Below are 20,156 nucleotides of genomic sequence, written 5' to 3'. Positions count from 1 at the left end.
TAAACTGAAGAGTGAAGAGATTAAGAGAAGAGACTACATATTTTTGAGATCAAGACTGAACTAAAAGGAACTTGAATCAAAGTTTTGAGTCTTTTGAGTCATGCGCAGTGTAAAATTTTAGCCTTTTAGTCCCAAGTCCTATCCTCTTACTGTCTTGCGTATGGCAGTAGCACTAAACAACTATCAGCTAGTCCAATCAGCAGTACTCTACTCCCAGACTTCACGTGATACAGATAATCCACAATTCCACATTTTTTTTAAATCTTAATAAAGTCAGTTGGGTCAGGTTCTACGGGTTTTTAACCCATAAACCTGCTACCTGAACCGACCAGTTAGGTTGTATAAGAAAGGGACCCGAAATCAACCCACCAAGGCCGTCGGGTCCACCCACTGGGCCTCGGGTCGATCGGGTCTTCCACCCGCTAGACACCCCTAATTTTAGCAATGGTGCATGCAACACATCAACTTCCCCACTACTTCTAGTCCCACACAGTTGTGGTCCTAAACCAACTCCCGCTTAGGTCTCTACTTTAGAATGCTGATTATATGGGAAGGATTGCCAAGTGGGGAACAATTTTGGGGGCTTTTGATATCAAGTATATGCCATGTACCTCTGTAAAGGCTAGGTCCTTGCCGACTTGGTGGTCGAGTTCGTTGAGCCCTCGTTAGAAGAAAATACTAAGAAGTTAGATATGGATGAAAAATCAATTGGCATGATCTCCCTGAAGGAATCTTTGTCATGGAAGGTGTACGTGGATGGTGCGGCAAATCAAAGAGGATTAGGAGTAGAGCTAGTTTTAATATCTCCGGATAAGATCATTATTGAGAAATCTTTGAGGATGGATTTCTCGGCCACGAATAATGGAGCCGAGTATGAAGCTCTACTAGTAGGAATGCCCATGGTTCAAAAGATGGGAGGGAAGACTGTGGAGATGTTCTCAGATTCAAGATTGGTTGTAGGCCAAGTGGAAGGGAAACTGGAAGCCAAAGATCCGAGGATGCAGAAGTATTTAAGTCAGGTTAGACGTTTACAATCAAAATTTGAGTCTTTCACCTTAGTGCAAATTTCGAGAAGTAGAAATACTCATGCTAACTCTCTAGCCACCCTGGCAACGTCCTCGGCACAGAGCTTACCTTGGGTCATTTTGGTGGAAGATTTGTTTAAGCCTACTAAGATGAATGTAGATACAGTCTGTGTTCATCAGATTAAGGTGGGTCCTAGCTGGATGAACCCCATTGTGCTGTACCTTAAAGAGAACATCTTACCTAAGGAAAAGTCCGAGGCTGACAAAGTACGTAGAAAAGCTCCTCGATTTTGGCCATCTGAGGATCAAAAGCTATACAAGCGCTCTTTTTCTGGACCATACCTGCTATGTATACACCTTGAAGCAACAGAGCTACTTCTAGAAAAATTGCATAAAGGAATTTGTGGAAGTCACACAGGAGGTAGATCCTTATCTCATAGAGCCCTTACCGAAGGATACTGGTGGCCCAATATGTAGAAGGAAGCACTATAGTATGTGAAGAAGTGTGACTAGTGTCAAAGGTTTGCTCCCAACACTCTTCAACCAGGGGGCATCCTCAATCCTCTATCCAACCCTTGGCCTTTAGCTCAATAGGGCCTAGATATTGTAGGACCATTCCCCAAGGTAGCTGGAAATAGGAGATTATTGTTAGTCGGCACAGATTATTTCACTAAATGGATTGAAGACGAGCCACTGTCAAATATCAGGGACCTGGATGCAAAAAGATTTGTTTGGGAAAACATTGTCACCCGTTTTGGAATTCCTCATACCCTTATCTCAGATAATGGCATTTAGTTTGATAGTAAGGCCTTCAGAAGATATTGTTGCGATCTGGGCATTACGAACAAATATTCCACCCCGGCTTATCCATAAGGGAATGGACAGGCCGAGGTTGTTAATAAGGTAATAGTAAATGGGCACAAGAAAAGATTGGATGATGCTAAGGGAAAATGGGTGGAAGAACTGCCATACATCCTTTGGACCTATAGGATTACACCTCATAGGTCCATAGGGGAGACCCCTTTTTCAATGACTTATGGGGCTAAGATAGTAATTACTTTTGAAATTGATTTCCCAACGTTGAGGACGAGCTCTTTTACTCCGAGCAACAATGATGGGTTGTTAGAAAGGAGCTTGGATTTAATTAAAGAATGAAGGGAAAGTGTCATGGTTCAATTAGCATATTATCAACATAAGCTCAAATAAGGTTATGATTCGAATGTAAAGTTAAGACCACTGGTACCAGGGAATTTGGTATTAAGGAAGGTTTTGGGTATTGCAAAAAATCCAACTTAGGAAAAATTAGGGCCAAATTGGGAAGAGTCATACCGCATCACCTTGGCAGCTGGAATAAGGGCTTATTATCTTGAAGACCTAGATAAAAATGTTGTAACACGTCCCTAGAATGTAAATAACTTGCGAAGGTATTATTATTAATGAAAGTCTTTTCTGTTATATATAGCTTATTACTTCATGCGTTACATTCATCACTTTTCTAAGTATCAAACAGAACCTTGGCTATGCTTGGCTCCTCGGACCACATACCTTGGGAAAATTGATATCTTCCATTATTTCTCTAAGTGTTAAACAGAACCTTAGTTATGTCTAGTTCCCTGGACCACCTACTTTGGGTAAATTAATACTTCAGGTTAACTTTTCTAAGTATCAAACAGAACCTTAGCTATGCCTGGGTCCTTGAACCACATACCTTGAGAAAATTGATATCTTCCATTATTTTTCTAAGTGTTAAACAGAACCTTAGTTGTGTCTGGTTCCCTGGACCACTTACTTTGAGTAAATTAATACTTCAAGTTAGCTTTTCTAAGTATCAAACAGAACATTGGCTATGCTTGGCTCCTCGGACTACATACCTTGGGAAAATTGATATTTTTTTAACATATTTCTAAGTGTTGAAATTGATCTTGGTTACGTTTGGCTCCTCGGATCACATACCTTGGAGAGTCCTACAATAGTGATCTGGACAAAGGGAAGTTCATGAGCATCACTTACACCATTTGTAAGTATATCAAACATGTCAGTTGCCTGGTCAATATCCGATTATTTCCTCAAGATCTTTAGGCTTATGGGGCATGATGTGGATGGTTGCTCTATTGTGATGTATGGATTACAGAGTTAAAAGTGTGTTTTACTAATGTTATTGACTTAGTAATTTTTGACTTAGTATTACCACTTATGTAGATATCAAAGTGGGGCATATCTCATTTTCCTGCTAAGTAAGTACTAAGTAAAACAGAAACTGTACAAAGAAAAGATATAAACATCATAAACATGAAAGAAACTTGTCTTCTTCATTAATCTAAGCCTTGGGAAAAAGCAGTTTACGTACAAAGGTCTACTTGTACTACTAAAAAACAAAATGTAGTAAATAAAACCCTAAGAGCTATTTTTTGGTTGGAGGGGGAGGGTCTTCTTTCTTGCGTGTCTAAGGGACAGGATCATCTTTGGCCCTGGGGCCAGCCTCTTTGGATTTGGCCTCTGCCTCTTTCGCTTTAACTGTAGCATCAGGGACCTTGGCAACATCTTTGGCCTTAGCGGCGTCCTTAGCCTCTAAGGGAAGCTTGACCTCCTTGCCCTTACCTTTATCCTTGTTCACCTCAGCCCCTTGGATTTGATCACTAGCTTGGTCGGATCCTTTGGAAACCTCAATAAGGGGAGGAATGGCTTGCGCAGTTTGGAGCTGCTCAGAGGATTTAAGGGCAATGGCAGGAGAGGGTGTAAGGGTAGCTGAGACTTCTTGGATGTCAGGAGGGTAGTAACACTCCCAGCCTGCCTCCACTCCAAGGAAGCAGGGACCCCTACAAGGTCGAGGGTCTTTTCCCAACTCTCCTTGCAATAATCCTTGCATAAATCGGCTAGCTCCTCAACCAATCGAATCTTGGTTTCTTCCACCCCGAGGTTGTAAGACGCTTGCCTTGCGGCCTTCGTAGCTTCCTCAGCCACCCGAGTAGTGGCTTTGGCCTTCTCCAAATCAACTTTGAGGTCCAGAACTAGCTGTTTTTGTATGGCTAGATCTATTTCTTTAAGGTGAAGCTGTTTGCGTTGATTTTCAGCCTGGTCCTGAGCACCCTTTAAGCCAGACTCTGCGCTCTTCCACGCCCTCTTCTCAGTGATCAACTTGTTGGCCAGCTCTTGGTTCTCCTGCTTCACGGCTCCCAAGGCCTTGGTAGTCTGAGCGTGGAGTTGGGCCTTAGCCTGGGTCTCCTTCCAAGTGTCCTTGACCCATTCATCAGCTATAAAATGAAGGAGAAAAAGAGAGTAGGTAAGAAAATAAAGAATGAAAAGAACGCTCTAGCATTTGTCTAACAGATACAATAAGTAAAATTTAACATGGCAAGATCTCTCTTTAGTGACATGAAGAGGTCCTGTTGACTCATATGCTTCAGAGCATCCATGTCTTTTGGCAGGAGGATGGGCTGCTCTAGAGCTTCAGCAATGTAGGCGGAGTGCCCTCTCTAGAATTCTCTAATGGAGGAATTCCATGGAATAGCAGCGCCCTCTAATTCCAATTGAGGAGCCCAAACACGTTGTTGTCGCACCTCAGCTACAGATGGGTCCTCCCTATTGTCCACAGGAGAGACGCGTTTATCCTTGGCCATCTTTTATTGCTTGGCCTTTTTTTGAGGGACCATCTCACCCTCCTCCACTTCCTGCTCCTTCCTTTTCTTCTTCAAATTGGCTATGGAAAGCAGACCAGTTGTGGTGGTAGGAGGAGGAGGGTGAGGGGGAAGGGTGAGTGGTAGTTGGGGTTTAAGGGCCTCTTTGGATGACGATCCTTTATGCCTCGCAGTCATGAGATCCTTCAAGCCCTTCCTTTAATTTAGAGCCATTGATCCTTCTTCCTTGGATTCACTGTCTACCTAGGCGATTATCAGCGGAGGGCAACGAGCTGCTGAAGATCTATCAAGCTCACCCTCGAAATCTGAGAGGTCGATGGGATCAACTTGCTCCTCTTCTTATTTCTCGAGTTGGAATTGATCTATTTCCTCCTCGAGAGAAAGGTGTGAAGAAGTGGATTCTTCCTTTATAGCTGCTACTTCAGGGTATGCGAGAGGGGAAGGTAACTCGTCGGGCAAGAAATCCAAGTTTGGAGACGTCTATCCTTCGGCGCCTAGGGTCGCCTGCTATAATTGCGTGACCCACATCTTGGAAGACATCCGATATCGACTCGAAACCCAAGATGAGGTTGATAGCCCTTAGCTGCCCGTCCTCACTCATGAACACCTCGGACCTTAAGACTCTGTTGAGGTCTTTGATGTTAACCAGGCTTAAGCGAGGCGCTACGTGTTGTTTGTCTGCAAAAACATCCGAAGAGCAAATCACGATCAGAGCAATAAAGTTCGTCATCAAAAGGAAATGAATGTAAAGCAAAAAATGAACGACAAAGCTAAGAGAACTCAATCCTGTGCCAAGGGACCTAATCCTATGGTATCCCACCTGGCTTTCCCTCCCGAATTGGGCAGTGAAGACCGTCGTGCCACTCCCCAGAGGCGATTAGGTAGTCGTCTTTCATGCCCTTGTTGGACTTGGGAAGACAAGATATAAGCCTAACAATGCTGGACCTAGACTTGAGGTAATACCCCGAGTCAGTGAGTGATTGACACTCGTACATATGGACGACTTCCTGCCATGTGAGTTCCAAACCCATCTACTCATTGAGAGCATCGATGCTACCTAAAATTCTAAATACATTGGGCGCGCATTGGTGAGGGCACAACCTATGGTTGTACAGGTAGTCTCGAGTTACACTCCCCATGGGAAGCGTCATTCCTCCTTCTATGAAAGCAATCATAGGAATAACGACCTCCCCTTCTTACCTATCAATAACTATCTGATCTGGGGCACAATACCTCAGGACAACTCTCTGTGGGATGTGGTATTTGGCTCTAAAGCCCTACATACCAGCGGGAGTGTCTACTAGGTCTTTGAATCTACCCATTTGAACAAATTAAAGACAAAGATTTTGAAAAAGGGATAAAAGTCAAGAGGCCGAGAAGAGTGGCCGAGGAGAATAGAACCTAGGAGCGTGAAAACTTACGAGAAAAAGAACAAGTAACACTTCAGGAACTTGTTGAGAGTTAGGAAAATGGAGGATTCTTGGAAGTAGGAGAATTCGAAAATTTTTAAGGGCTAACCAATTTGTAAAGTAAAGGGAAAATTGTGATCTCCTAGGCATTTTATATGAGAGGCAGGATTGAGTGGGAGTTATCCCGCTCAAAATTCAAGAAGAAATTCTAACTGTAGGATCTACATCCCACCGTAGAATGCGAAGGACAGAGCGCCGCCTAGAGCATTTAATGAGGCATCACGGGCTTTGAAGTGTCAAAAACAGTTACAAAACGTAGGAAATGACACTCTCACGTGCGGATGTTGAGGAAGCATGTAGAAGTCGTTGCACTGGATCAAAACTCCGATTTTCTCCTCGGATAGGAGAGAAAAACGGAGTTTTGAGGGGCTATTGTGGGGATAAAAGGCCTGAAATACATTTTGGGCCATGAGCTTTGTTTGAGATTGTTCACTTGTCCGAGGACAGATTAATAGCAATGAAGATGTCAAACCTAGAGATCCATAACAAATTATGACAGAAGAAACTAAGGGAGGTAATCCGGGGAGGGGTGTTTCCTCGGCTAAGCAAAGTAAGGATCAGATGGTACATCATGTTGTCTAGAATGATCTTTTAGGAGATCTTGTTGATGAAGATATGTTTCATGGGGGCACAGAGAGCAGGAACAGTTATGAAATATCTAAGAAAAAGCTGCTACCACCGCATTGAATTCTCTGTACCCAAATCTCTGGCCGCATTAATGAGGAAGTGATATTTGAATAGTGATTTTCAGTCTTACAACTATTACCTAAAGACTTCAGGAAGGTGCTGATGGGACAAGTATCAACATTAGCAGTCTAGACCTACACGTGGAGAGCGGAAATGAGAGGAAGAAGGAAGTATAAGATAGAAGAAGGTCCCAGAGAAGAGGGATCGAGAAAAAGAAGAGAGAAAAAGAAAACACTGTAGACTCAAGAATAACATCTGTAATTTGTCCTTAAGAGAGTGAAATATAAGAACCAGCCTCCTCGGCTTAAGAACGAGGACAATTTTCGCTATTCAAATTGTTCCAGCTTCCTCCTATTGTGATTTTAGCCCAACATTTTTGCTAACAAAACTCATTAAAACCTGAATTTCTAGCTCACTCTCTAGAAATTCATTGTATTGGGCTTTTTGGGCCTATTCCCTTCCCATTTATGGGCTTAGGTGCAAAACGTGACCTTACAATAGTTAATATCTTGGTGACGAAAAAGTGATAAAAAAAATTTACTAAGTTTGATACATCTAATTATGGGTCTAAATAGTTAAGGATCTTGTAGCTAAATTAACATCTACCTATGCACAAAGTGTTTAGGAGTGTAGGGGGAAAATGTTTGAGCTGCGAGATTAGCAACATATTGTAATTATTTCTCAAAAAAAAATCATAGATACAAATAAATTTTAATATATATTCAAAAAAGAACATTCCATATATATTTTCTTGCTCTATGTATATATATATGTGTGTGTGTGTGTGTGCTCGCGCGCGTGTGTGCCTGTGTTCAATTTTAAAAGCAAGTGACAGAAAAAGAAAAAAAAAAAAAGTAAAATAAAACTGACTATTGACATTCTTTCCTTATTGTGATACACTTAATTATGGGAAGAAAATTACTTGTTTTATTTCATATTTTCTTATTTCAAAATACGAAGTAATAACAAAAAAAACGATATATTTCCCATTTCAATGATTCTTTTGTGTAAAATTTGGTAATCATGTGTAAAAATATGCTTTAAAGAAGGGAAAAAAAAACTAAATACAATTAGATATAATTATATTGGTTATAAGAGGGAAAAAATTGTGACATTTTCTTTGCAAATGATCTAGTATTTTTTGGTAAAGTGGATGAAAAAAATGGCCATGGCATTAAGGATGCATTGGATGTCTTTTGTGAGCTCTCTAGACAAAAAGTGAATCATAGAAAATCTCGAGTTTATTTCTCTCCAAATGTCTTTGCAGCTAGAAAATGTGTGCTTGGTTCCTGTCTAGATCTTCACTCTACCCCAACCCTTGAGAAATATCTAGGATTTTCATTAAAGTATCCGGGTTCCACTAACCATGATTTTGATTATATCATTTAACATGTGGTGCACTGGTGTGGCCTTTGAATGAAGTTTTTATTTTATTAAAAATCAATGATAAGTATTTTTTATGAAAAATTAATTATTAGTTAATGAGTAAGAGTAATAGATTCATTCCAAATTATATAGATTTGATAAATTTTAAATTGCATAGAATTTTTAAAGGATTTGCACCAGACTAAAATAGAGTTGATAAAGGTGGACAAATAAATCATGCAATTGTTAAAATTAAAATTAGACCATTAACAAATAAGATGGTTGGAAATTTTGAAAATATTGCGGTTGGGAGATTTAAAACATATATTTAGAAATTAACAAATGAAAATTAAAAAATGTTAAAGAAATAATATTTAAATGGGATAGAGAAATGATAAAGAGTATGTTGAAAAGCGTATTTAAAAAAAGTAAGTAAAAATTAAAAGTAACTAATTACTCTCTAACTGGTACAAAAATTTAAAAAGATTACTAGAGATGCTCTAGAGGCATTAAACAACTTGCTAACAATGGTAGAAATAAAAAAGAATGTTTTATACCATTGGTTAACTCATTAGTGCGTTAGCATTGATCTTACTAGTTACAACAACTATTATGGAAAGGGAACTTTCAAACAATGAATATAAAAAAAAAATCGCAATAGAATGGGAGATCATATACGTCCTATTTCAAGTTCATATACATCTGAATTTGCCATTACATCTTCAACCACATTATGCCTATCATTATCATATATGCCTTTGATCTTTTAATGGATGGCAGATCCAACTCCTTAAAAGTAGCTTACCAGATGTTGTCACACAGTTATCAAGAAATTTGTACATTTTATCGGAAAAACAAGGAATTTAAAGGGTCAGGACAACTGGATCACTGCAGGACAAAAAGTACAATTTGACTAGTCTAGTAACTGGCGACTAGAACTCGTGATTCATCCCAGTCATGAGTTGAGTCGCTAGTGCACCCTGTTTTGCTGAAAACTGACTTTTCACATTCTATCTCATACCCTACTATAAATACCCTTATATTCACGAAATGTAGAGTAGAAAAGAGAGATTCTAAAGAGAATTTTGAGAGAGAAATTCTAAGGAAAAACAAGATTGATTCATCCACAATCTAATATATTTGATTCTCCAAGTTACTCTACTCTCACCCTCTCCATTGTCATACCCATGAGAGAATTATAAACGAAATCCTTACCTCACCAAATTCAAAGTAGTGAGAAGGTTTTTGGTGTTTGGGAAGCAGTTCAAGAGAGAACCAATTCATATTGGTTGATGTAATGGGCTAATTGCAGGATTTGGTAAGCTACAGAAGACATGATTTGGCGTAACCTTATTGGAGCAAGAAGCTTGGAGGGTTTAGGTGCATCGAGTAGATTAGGATTGGAGGGTCTATTGCTATTCATATATCCCAAATGATTTTTTAGTGGAGAGGTTTTTCGCCGAATTCTTCGGTTTACTCTTCGATAACATGTGCCGGTGTTATCTTGTATTTGCATCTCTCTTTCCCTTACTCTTTGCTTTTAATTACTGCTGAGTTGTGATTAAAATATGGCTTAGAGTAGTTTGTTTATTTAGGTATTGCTTATATTTCATATTCCGCACATATATTGTTTGAATATAAGCTTGCTTTGGAAAATTTGTATTTGGAGGTCTGAACATTCACAAGTATATTATAAACTAAGTGAGCTTTCACTTTGAACTTAGGAGATGCAGGAACTTGCCTGATGGACCACTATTAGCATTGTTATAGAAAATCATAACTAGTGTCTGTCCATCCATTCGGAGGCAACTCCTATAATTTTGATTGATTATTTGTAACCGTATATTTACAATACACACGCGGTGATCAGTTGGACCTTTAAATGGTAATATATCTCCATTCCATAAAACATCATCTAAACTGTAATTGAAACAAGTCAATCATTATAAACCACACAAATAGATGATCCGGATCGCAATTTTAACAACTAAGGATACTAGCAAGCTTTCCATCGATCGGAATAGATGACTAAAAAGTCTACCAAGAGCACATAAGGCAATATCATGTTGCATCACACTATCAAGTAAATTATCCCACAAACTAGAAGACCCTTCTCTTCAATTGAACCAAAATTCAAACTTTTGAAGCATCCAGGAAGTCCGTAATTGGCTGCACTGGACTCAATTGCAGCATTGCTGGACCTACAATGAACAGACTTTGATTATTCAATATAACTTCTTGTAGAATTCTAAATTGATAAGTATGCATATATTTGATTTATTGCCATATAGGTATGCTTGTTTGTACCAAAATTATATATACACTTCTCGAATACAAAATTCCCAAACTGGCCCAAAGAAAGCTCTGGTTTGAAATAGCTCTCACTTCATTCAAGTCACACCCACGACCCAACTGTCATCCTGTTTAATTAGAAATCATATCTACACAATTCATACTATTCTCTAGGTTTCAAAGAACAATAAGATCACCTGTCAGATAGAAGTCAAAGCTCAACCTTTTGTCTCAACATAATTCCACCAAGAAAATACATCTAACATAAACCGCATATTTAGTAAAGTTGAAATCAATGTCAATTATATTGCAGAAATGTTTGAATGAGTGAGGTTTGAATATGTTGTACCTAATAAGTTAAAATCAATGTCGATTATTGTAAAGTGTATGTTTGTGTGGGTACATAGAATGTAATCTGACATTCAGAATATTTAACACTATTCTGCCTTGTTAATGAGTACTTTGGAGAGGTTCTTTGGACAGTCCTGCAGGAGTTGAATATTTATAAGTTTCAAGTATGGAGTTATTTTCATGTAAACTTCAGAAATGGAACTTTGCTCAAATCACAAATATTGGGTAGGGAAAGAATGTTCACCTCTACTATCATATATAACTTCTTTGGGTGACACCTAAAATCAAATTCAATGAAAGAATTATATTTTGATTTTCAAATTTGATAGACTTCCCATGAAAACAGATGACACAAAGGAAACTGTACGTTAACCATACTTGCATTTGCAAAGCCCCCAGAGGCAGCACAAGATGCATCATCATTGGTAAAACCAATCCAAATCTTAAAGAAGCACAACCAACAAAGTTTAGCCATAAACAACTTATGCATTATCCAGGACACAATTTCCCTGAAGACAAAATTTAACAAAACTTAATGTTAATATTTTGAAACAAATTTTCTGGGAGATAGCAGCCACAAGATAAAACTATGACTGCTTCAAGCAACAAAAAAATTATGAGTAAAAGATACAAGAGTATGCTGTAAAGTCAACTGCCGCATTATATAGGATTAGTAGAGACAAAAAGAAATTATAATTGTCTGTAATTGTACAGTTCAAGGTGCCCATAAAGACTGATTTCTTTTCATGAATAAGGAAATTTTATTGACGAATCGCAGTATACAAGAAATATACTAAGAGCAAAAAAAGACAGAGAACAACTATCAATGAAAGTAAGCAGAGAGGAAAAAGGAGGACAACACAGCCATCCTTTCATACAAGTTAGGAGCTAAATTGGATGCTTTCTTCTAACATCACTAATAATTCAGGATGTTCGTAATATATTATAGGGCTTTCAATCATGCATTTTTCAGAAGCATAAAGATGAAGAAAAGAAATATGGCTCATGATAAAATCTTTACAGATAAGATCATACGATGAACTAGCATCTAAGGTGAACAGCATCAGGCCCAATGTTACCTTCAGTTATGGTTGATGGTGTGACCAACTACTTTTTTCTTTCAATTGCCAGAAATCCAAAGATTGAACTCAAACCAAGTAACTCAACAGTAATTCAAAAAATGATATAATTATAACCAGCAAGACAAAAGAACACAAAGGACATACAAATTTAAATAGAAAATTCAAATTCTACACAAGCTCACAATAAGAGAAAAGAGTAAGAAACCTAGACAGAAAAGTTTCATTGCTATGAGTTGAACACCTACAATATTATAATTTATAATCACTTGATAAGAGGAAGAGGACTCCAATCTGAACCACTTGCAATGAGCCACTTCCAATTACAAAGAAAAGAGGTCGAAGGGGACAGAGTTTCAGACTCTAAATGCAATGTTAAATCTATTTATTTGCTTCCATGAAACTTTTGAGTGATGATGTCAAAAACAACAAAAAATTAGAGGAAAACTAGGGCCAAAATAGAGTTCCAAACAAATGATTCTTTGAATGTTCACATTGCATCACTTCATTTGTAATTGATTTTTTCAAGAAAATTGTTTAGCAGAAAGAAAAACATAAACTTTTCAAAGGCATAGCTAGGAATTAAGAATAAGGGCTATATCTTAGGTTTAGAGATGGATCAACATTACTGGATCCTTAATTTAGTAGTCACCAGTCAGTCGTTACAATCTATTTCAGTTCCAAATTTTCACCCTCATTACCCTAAGTAGCACAACCCACATTTCTATCTTCCAGAAGATCGAAGGTCCAATTAACTCAACCCCCTCCTTAACTAAACCACAATAGGAATAATAATCCAGATTTCAGCATTTCATTAAATCTTCATTTTGACAATTTTTTCTACCTTTCCTTTCTTCAATGTGTTCCTTCTCTTTAACTGTACAGATCACTCTAATTGGATCGGCATTAGGCTAGGTTTTCAACAAAATAACAGAGTCTTTAGATGTGGCTAACATCTTTTATGATAGTCACTTTAGTGAGTTAACTAAAATGAGAACTAGATAACAATTGATGTTAAAACTAGAGAGTCCAGCAATAACTTCATTTGTTACAAGCAGCAAACCAGGATGGATTTCAAGTGTTAAGTGTAAACCCCCCCCCCCCCCCCCCCAGCCAAAAAAAAAAAACCCTATAAAATTTTATTTGAAGTGCCAATTATGCAGCATGGAAAACTTACAGAATTTCCACCTCTGGCTTTTGCTTGATCAGATGTCTCCAACTGCTCCATTCACCCAACTTTATTTCACAAAGAAGAAAGCAAAAGACAAGTGAACTACAACATTGAAAAAAATATCATTGCAGAAATTTTAATATGTACTTTATTCATCTAAAAATCTCATCCTAACTACCAGAAGTTGGTTAGATCAAAGAAGTGCTTGCCATAATCTCTCTCTCTCTCTCTCTCTCTCTCTCTCCACGGTAAAATTGGCAGACTTAGCTTCTGTTAAAACATGGAAAGGGACATAAATAGATTGTCGTTTCAGCTATATGCTGATCCTTAAACTCTCCAAAAATCTTTAATACACATTTTTGAATACCAAATTGCTATCTACAAGAGAGGATATACCAAACTGCTATCTACCAAAGAGGCTTTTAGCTACAAAAAGTAGTCAAACAGGAGTGGAAAAATGGTTAGGCTTATATAAGTCCTGTCACTCCCTTACCCATGAGCAACAAGCTTTTGAATAGCATTATCGATCCCACTTTCAGATATGCCAACCTGACCAGAAAGGATAGCTATTCTTGCAAGCAAATTATTCTCTTCAATAGATGAACAAATAGCTCAAATGAGTTTATCAAAACAGGAAACAATAACCAAACTTCTTTTAACATGAATTCACCTTCCAACATTTCCCCTCACCACTTGATGTCATTTTCCAATCAAGCTCCTCATGGCCAATATCAGCATCTAATTCATACAGCTCATAAAACTTTCCTGTATATGATCATAGGTTGCAACACTGTGTAATATAATATAAAAGCAAATGCTCAGTGATTTACATGGATGAGATCAAATGATTTTGCCTTCTCCAAAAAGCTCCTATAGGGGGAAAGCTACTGTGGATGAAGTGATGTGTGTGTGTGTGTGAGAGAGAGTGAGAGAGAGAGAGAGAGAGAGGGAAGTAAAATAATGTCAAATTGGAGTTCAATATTTGTGGACTTTGAGTATTGTAATATGCAAATTCGTACATGGACAATTGAAGAAACAAAAAAAATAATTCTACAGAAAATGTTCATGTAGAATAAGATAATTACATCTCTCTAATGGTCTGATGGGTCACCAAAAAAATAAATAGATAAAGGAAAAAAAAATTGAAATTGTGAGAAGGGGAAAAAAACAACAGTAGCATTTCTAGTTTGTTGGTGCCCATTGGTTAGAATAAACCAAATTACCCTTTCATTTCATTTTCTCTAAAACATTTCTTCAGGAAATAGTTCCTCCTTGAGTGAAGGAGCTATCCATTGAATCTGAATGTATGTAATCTCCCAGAGATCAGCACCTTCTTTCTGCACTAAAATCCCCTTTTCCTTCATCTGTGTGATCATCTTTTTCAACAAGTCTGGGACTAGTTCTTCAATTTTTGATGTACCATACTGTCCCAAATCAGCTTTCATACATGTATCCATTCTTCTTAACACCCCTAGCCAGAATGTCCGAAATCCAGGGCCCTCTGATATCTGTTTCAAGAACTGCAAGAATACATTTGTCAAGAGCTCCATTGCAATCTCTAGGGTCCGTTCCATACTTCTCATCTCCCTCTCTGAGTTCTCCCTTCTTGAGTATTCTAACATCTTTTCATGTAAATCATCGACCATTGCAAAAATGACAAGGTTAAAACAATTCATACAGTTAGTTGGTGAGAAATCCAAGTCCTGAGCCAGTGAGAAGCTTTTTTGAAGAGCTACGATTGCATGGTTTCTCATCTCTTCTCGCCGGGCTAAGCTGGACTTTCTAAGTGCTTCCCCTAGTTTAAGAAATAAATTCAAGGTAAAGTTTGAAGAGCCAAGACTCTTTGAATTTTCCTCTAAAGAGGAGTTACTTGTATTGCTTGAGACACTCAAATTGTTCTCTGCGTGATGATTTTTATACCATTGGGTCAACAAATTCACAGAATCTGCCATTAGGTCCAGTATCTTTAAATTCTTCTCCAATGGACTGTTCTTGAGTGCAACAAAACTAAATGCACAATCTATACAGTAGACATAGTTTGTCCGTGAAACATGGGTCCCATCTGACATCAACATGATCAAAGCCTCAACTCCCTGATCATAGGTTTCAGAGTGCCGCCCAGTGACTGATAACAAATGAAGGACTGATTTCCATCCAAGTTGGGTTTGCAAGTTTGCAGGATACTCAATAAGAACCTTGCTCACTGATTGTGTTATGAACTCACAACATGTGTCCAGAATTTCTTTGTCGAGTTTCCACATTAAATTGATAGACTTGAAAATGAGCTCCTCAGGGATTTTGTCAACTCGATATGTACCAAGGAGCTTAAGGCAGACTTTAAAAAGGCCTAGAATGGCCTTCTCTGCGAATGGAATTGGAGAGAACAAAGGAAACTGAGCAACTGATAGCATATAATCATGAAAATTAGTCCAAAATGTCTGGAACCTATGTATGTTGGCCAAAGCAATGGCAATGACCAAGTCCCAACAGAACCCAACAGTTTCTTCTTCTTCAACAGGTGTGCTGAACTTTTGGCCTTTTCCAGCAGCTGCAAATATCAGAGAGCGCCCAAGATTGAGCAAAGCATCATCAGGCAAGTTTGAACTATTACTGAAGATATTCCCAATACGGCACTGTTTGATGATCTTCAGATTCTGTTCAAATTCACTTAGGTTTAGGGACAAAGAGTCTTCCATGCTTTCAAGTGACAGAAAATGAGAAAATCGACTAATAGTGCCAGAAGCCTGGCGGCTTCCAAATTTAGGGTCATGAGAAGGGAAGATTATGCCTGATTCAGGTTCCTTTGGGATGTCAGATGATGAGGCGGAAGCACTATCAAATTCAATGACAGATTGAGGAAGTAGCTTTAGCCTTTTAAGTTTCAATAAGCAATCCACAATATTTCTCCATCCCCCTCGAATTGATTCCCCAAAGTTGTTGGCAATGGTGAAAACAGCCAGTGTAGCCATTTTTGGCTTCAAATCATTGCTAAAAGCAAAAAGGGTTTCTTCTGTTGAGGCATACGGATTCAACAGTGTAGTGAATTTACAGAATGAGGCAAGGAGCTGATCTAGAGTGTCTTCTAATCCGTACTGAGCTATCCTGGCTATTGAGATTAGCATTTCAGTGCATTCCTGGAGCAATTCTTCTTCATCAGTATGCTCAAAGAATGCACAGAGAGAAGCAACTGTGGGGCCAGCAATGCAAGCAAACATATCTCTTCCCAACCGACGATCAAAATCACATAGTATGAGAGGCTGTGCAAGTTTAGATCGGTTTATCAGCTCAATCCATTTGCTTGGATGCATTTCTACTGACACACCAGACTGACCAAAAAGGGTGATTGCTTTGTTTGAAATGGAATGAAAAAGCTCTGAGAGATACTCCCTTGGAAGATCCTGCCCGCCATTGATTGCCCTATTGTTCCTGATGAACTCTTCTTCTGTCATCTTCTTCTTCACTTGCGGATTGTGTTGATCAGTATTGAGCATAATGACGGAGTAGCAAAGAATGAAAACCGCATCCTTGCTTACAAAAACATCTGAGGATTGTTCATCATAGAATCTCTCTGAGAATGCTTCAAGGATCCGTTGGATCTTTTGGGCCTCACCTGGCAAACGAAAAGTTTCTAGATAAGATCGTAGAGCAATATCAAGAACCATGCCTGAAAATTTAAAGGTATCTGTGAATTCCCTAAGAACTTCAATGTTAAAATGACTAGGGTCACCAAGATAATCCCCAATCATGTTCTTGTCTAGTCCAGGAGTATAGCGGAAGAAGAAAGCATAGGCTTTTGGATCTGGAGGATCAGAAACCAACTTAGAAAATTTCAGGTACTCCAAACCCTTCTTTTCATCTCTATTGAAATGGCTTGCTGCAATCAATATTTTCTTTTTCTGTGCTTTCCTTATCCTTACAAAGTCCACCCAAGATTCCAATTCATCTTTGGATTTCTCCTCCCAAAAGGGGCTATACTCAGTTATCACAACCGGGTATGGACCAATAGGGCTCGAATCATCTTCTTTGTCAATATTGTCTGCAATGTTGTGAATCATGGTTGCTAATCCTTCGAAGGCTAGTACCTGTAAAGTGGTCACAGGGCTAGTCATTGGGAACGAGTTCTTGCAAAGTAGCTTTCCAATTTCCTCGAACAAACTTCGACTAAGGGGATCACAATCATAGTTCACGTAGGCTTCAATTATAAATGTTGGTTGCCTGCAGAAAGTAATAAGTCCTTCAAGTGCAACTTCTTGAAGTGACATTGAGCTTGCAAGAGGAACAACTCTAAGCAGTACAATTGCAAAGAAAGCTTCTAGTTGGAGACGAATAAACCTGCCAAAACTCACCTAATCTCAGGACCAATTCTTCAAAACGAAACAAAATAGACGTTTAAAAAAAGAAAAAGAAAAAGTTAATTATAGGTTTACATTGCACTAGCAATGTAAATCTTACATGGTAGACCAAACAAATATGTACAATGTGAACTTCCTTTTTGGTTTTTTAAAACAAAATCCTAACCTGCGAAGAAAGTGGTAGATATTCAAAACAGTGCTACAAATCATGGATAAGACAAGAGGGCTCGAACAAGTCCCATAGTGGATCAAATGATGAAACAGATCGTCTTGAATCATCCTCAAAAGCTTCGAATGCCTCCCAATTTCTTCTCCGCTCAATTCAATGGCGGAATTGATCAAAACCAGCGCGAAATGCTGAAGGTCTTCATCTGGGTCATGAAATGTAGAGCCTTCCATCTCCACAACTCGAACAACATTGAGCAGAGAGCACAAGAAATGAAAGACATCAACTGCAGATCGAATGCCATACCCGGAATTCAAATCACCACCACCACCAGAAGAATCATCCGTACCAGTCTCAGATTCAGATCCAGATTCAGATTCGGATTCGGATTCAGAATCCTTAATGGCGAGATCAGGCAAGCGAGAGAATATGATCTGAATCAGCTCATGCAATGCATACCTTGCGTTGCGCTGAAGCAAATCACCTCTACCTGCCGAATGTTGCACCACTTGAAAACACGTATTAACAATGTTACAAACCACATGATCGGATAACAAAACCGAGGCACAGTGCTTCATAATGGCGGTTAAAACCTGTAAAATCCTCATCATCACAGCATCCTCTGTAGAAGAATCTGTTTTCTCAAGCCGACAGCCGCTGATGGCGGTCACAATAGAATTGATAGCCTCCTTAGCTCCTTTTGTCTTCTCGTCGAAGATTTCGAGGTTGAGTATTTTTAACAAGGCGAAGAGAGCCACGCCGGTGGCGGCAGCAGGAACGTCGTCACCTTGAATAACGAGGAGGAAAGGGGAGATGTAGAGGGAGGGGTCGATGTTGTGCCATTCTTGGTGAGGATTGAAGATTAAGGCTCGAAGCGATTTCAAAGAATGTAATAAGGTGGAGGAATCGAAATGGTCGTCTGAAGAGAAGTAGTAGGGAGAGGTTGGTTCTGGAGGACGGCGAATTACGGCGAGAAGGGCGCTTACTTCCGTGTTTAGCATGCACGAAAGTCCCAGCTCTTTCCTTTTTGTTTTTATTTTCTTTCTTTCTCGGTTGTTGTTTTCATATGTGTCTTGATTTTCATCCTCCATTGTAATCACTAATGAGAGGAGGGAGGCCAGGCGACGAAGAAAGAAACAAAGAAAAAGAATGGATAAATAAAACTGTTTTTTTTTTCTTTTTTTTTGGAGTTCAAAAAACGGTTTGGGAACGGAAAGGGAGTGGTTTGGGGGGAAAATAGAATTTGTGGGCCCAAGTTTTCCTTTGCAGCTACTTTTTTCACCAGAAATGAATAAAATCAGGATCTTTCTTGGAAAAAAAAAAAAAAAAAAAACTATCGGCCAAAAAAATATATATATTTTGACAAAATATTTTGCACTTGTTAATATGGCAGATTGTTAATGCTTGGTAAAAAAAGTTATGTTAATGCTAGACCCAAATAAAAAGCAATACAAGTTTGTCAACTCAAATGTTCTAAATATTTTCTCTAAAAAAAAAAAAAAATTGTAAAAAAGATTAACAATTTTTTGTGTGTATATACACAACTCAAAAAGGAAAAAAAAATAAAAGAAAGAAAGAAAAAGTAAAACCAGGATTAATAAATGGTAGAAATCTTCGTTCATTTACAACCATACAAATTAAGTAAAAAGTAGATTAAACCAGGTAAGTTAAATTAACCTCTTGTTTAGAGAATAATCGGGCAATCATTCAATTTCCATGTTCTTGGCCTAAATCCATTCCATCTTAAACACAGTCAAATAAACCAAAAAAAAGAAATGTCTATCCAAAGATACACCTAATAGTTTTCTCATATTTCCTCACTCCTCCAAATATCATACCACCAATATGATTACAATCCCATGAACACACCTAATTTTATGAGTAATTATAGGGTGCTCCTAAATCACAATGACATGGTACTTTCTCCTTTCACATTTATGATAGATCTCACTAACTAAATTCTTGTGGCTATCCACCATGAATATGAGAGGAATGTGCACCACATCACCATGCTTAGAGATCTTCCAATAATTTTCCTAATTTTTCACCTTATTGAGTTATTACCTTATGATAGGAGTTCTTCTCAAAAAAAAAAAAAAAAAAAACTTATGATAGGAGTTTTCTATAAAAAATTAAAAAAAAAAAAAAAAAAACCTATGGTAGGAGTTATTATCAAAATAAATAAATAAATTTTAAAAAATTAATAGTACTTATGTTTGGAGCAATCTACCATTGATATTATTTTTTGAGAGGTGCTACGTCCACAACATTTTTACAACAAATCATAGGTGGTTAGTTGTTATTGGTTCAAATTTAAACCTAACACTAAGATTACTTTTTTGCCCCAACAATAACAACCAGTAACATCCTGGCACTTAGGATTTGTTGTAAAAATGTTGTAAAAATGTTGTGGACATATTATTTCTCTTATTTTTATTATACACCAATTACAACTTGACATATTTATTAGTTGTAAAATTAAGATATTTATAAAATACCCTACAATAAAAACGTACTTCACTCACATAAACATAATGCTCAAAATAAACAGTTAAACACCATAG

The 20,156-nt window shown here is 38.0% G+C and overlaps 2 protein-coding genes across 2 annotated transcripts; one reads left to right on the top strand and one right to left on the bottom strand.

The window, feature by feature from the left end:
- Positions 1 to 692: 692 nt before the first annotated feature.
- LOC142628886 (uncharacterized) lies at positions 693 to 1,502 on the top strand. Its single transcript, XM_075802918.1, has one exon. The coding sequence runs from the start codon at positions 693 to 695 to the stop codon at positions 1,500 to 1,502; it is 810 nt and encodes a 269-aa protein (XP_075659033.1).
- A 12,549-nt stretch (positions 1,503 to 14,051) lies between these two features.
- On the bottom strand, positions 14,052 to 18,683 carry LOC142628885 (ARF guanine-nucleotide exchange factor GNL2). Its single transcript, XM_075802917.1, has 2 exons — positions 17,593 to 18,683; positions 14,052 to 17,406 (listed from the first exon to the last, which is right to left on the bottom strand). Exons 1-2 carry the CDS (start codon positions 18,681 to 18,683, stop codon positions 14,316 to 14,318), a joined length of 4,182 nt encoding a protein of 1,393 aa, XP_075659032.1. The 3' UTR covers positions 14,052 to 14,315.
- Positions 18,684 to 20,156: the final 1,473 nt, after the last annotated feature.

The sequence above is a fragment of the Castanea sativa genome, chromosome 3 (assembly GCF_040712315.1).
Source record: "Castanea sativa cultivar Marrone di Chiusa Pesio chromosome 3, ASM4071231v1".
Classification (NCBI taxonomy): domain Eukaryota; kingdom Viridiplantae; phylum Streptophyta; class Magnoliopsida; order Fagales; family Fagaceae; genus Castanea; species Castanea sativa.
The sequence above is the reverse complement of the archived record's forward strand: the minus strand, read 5'-3'. Positions and strand labels throughout refer to the sequence as shown.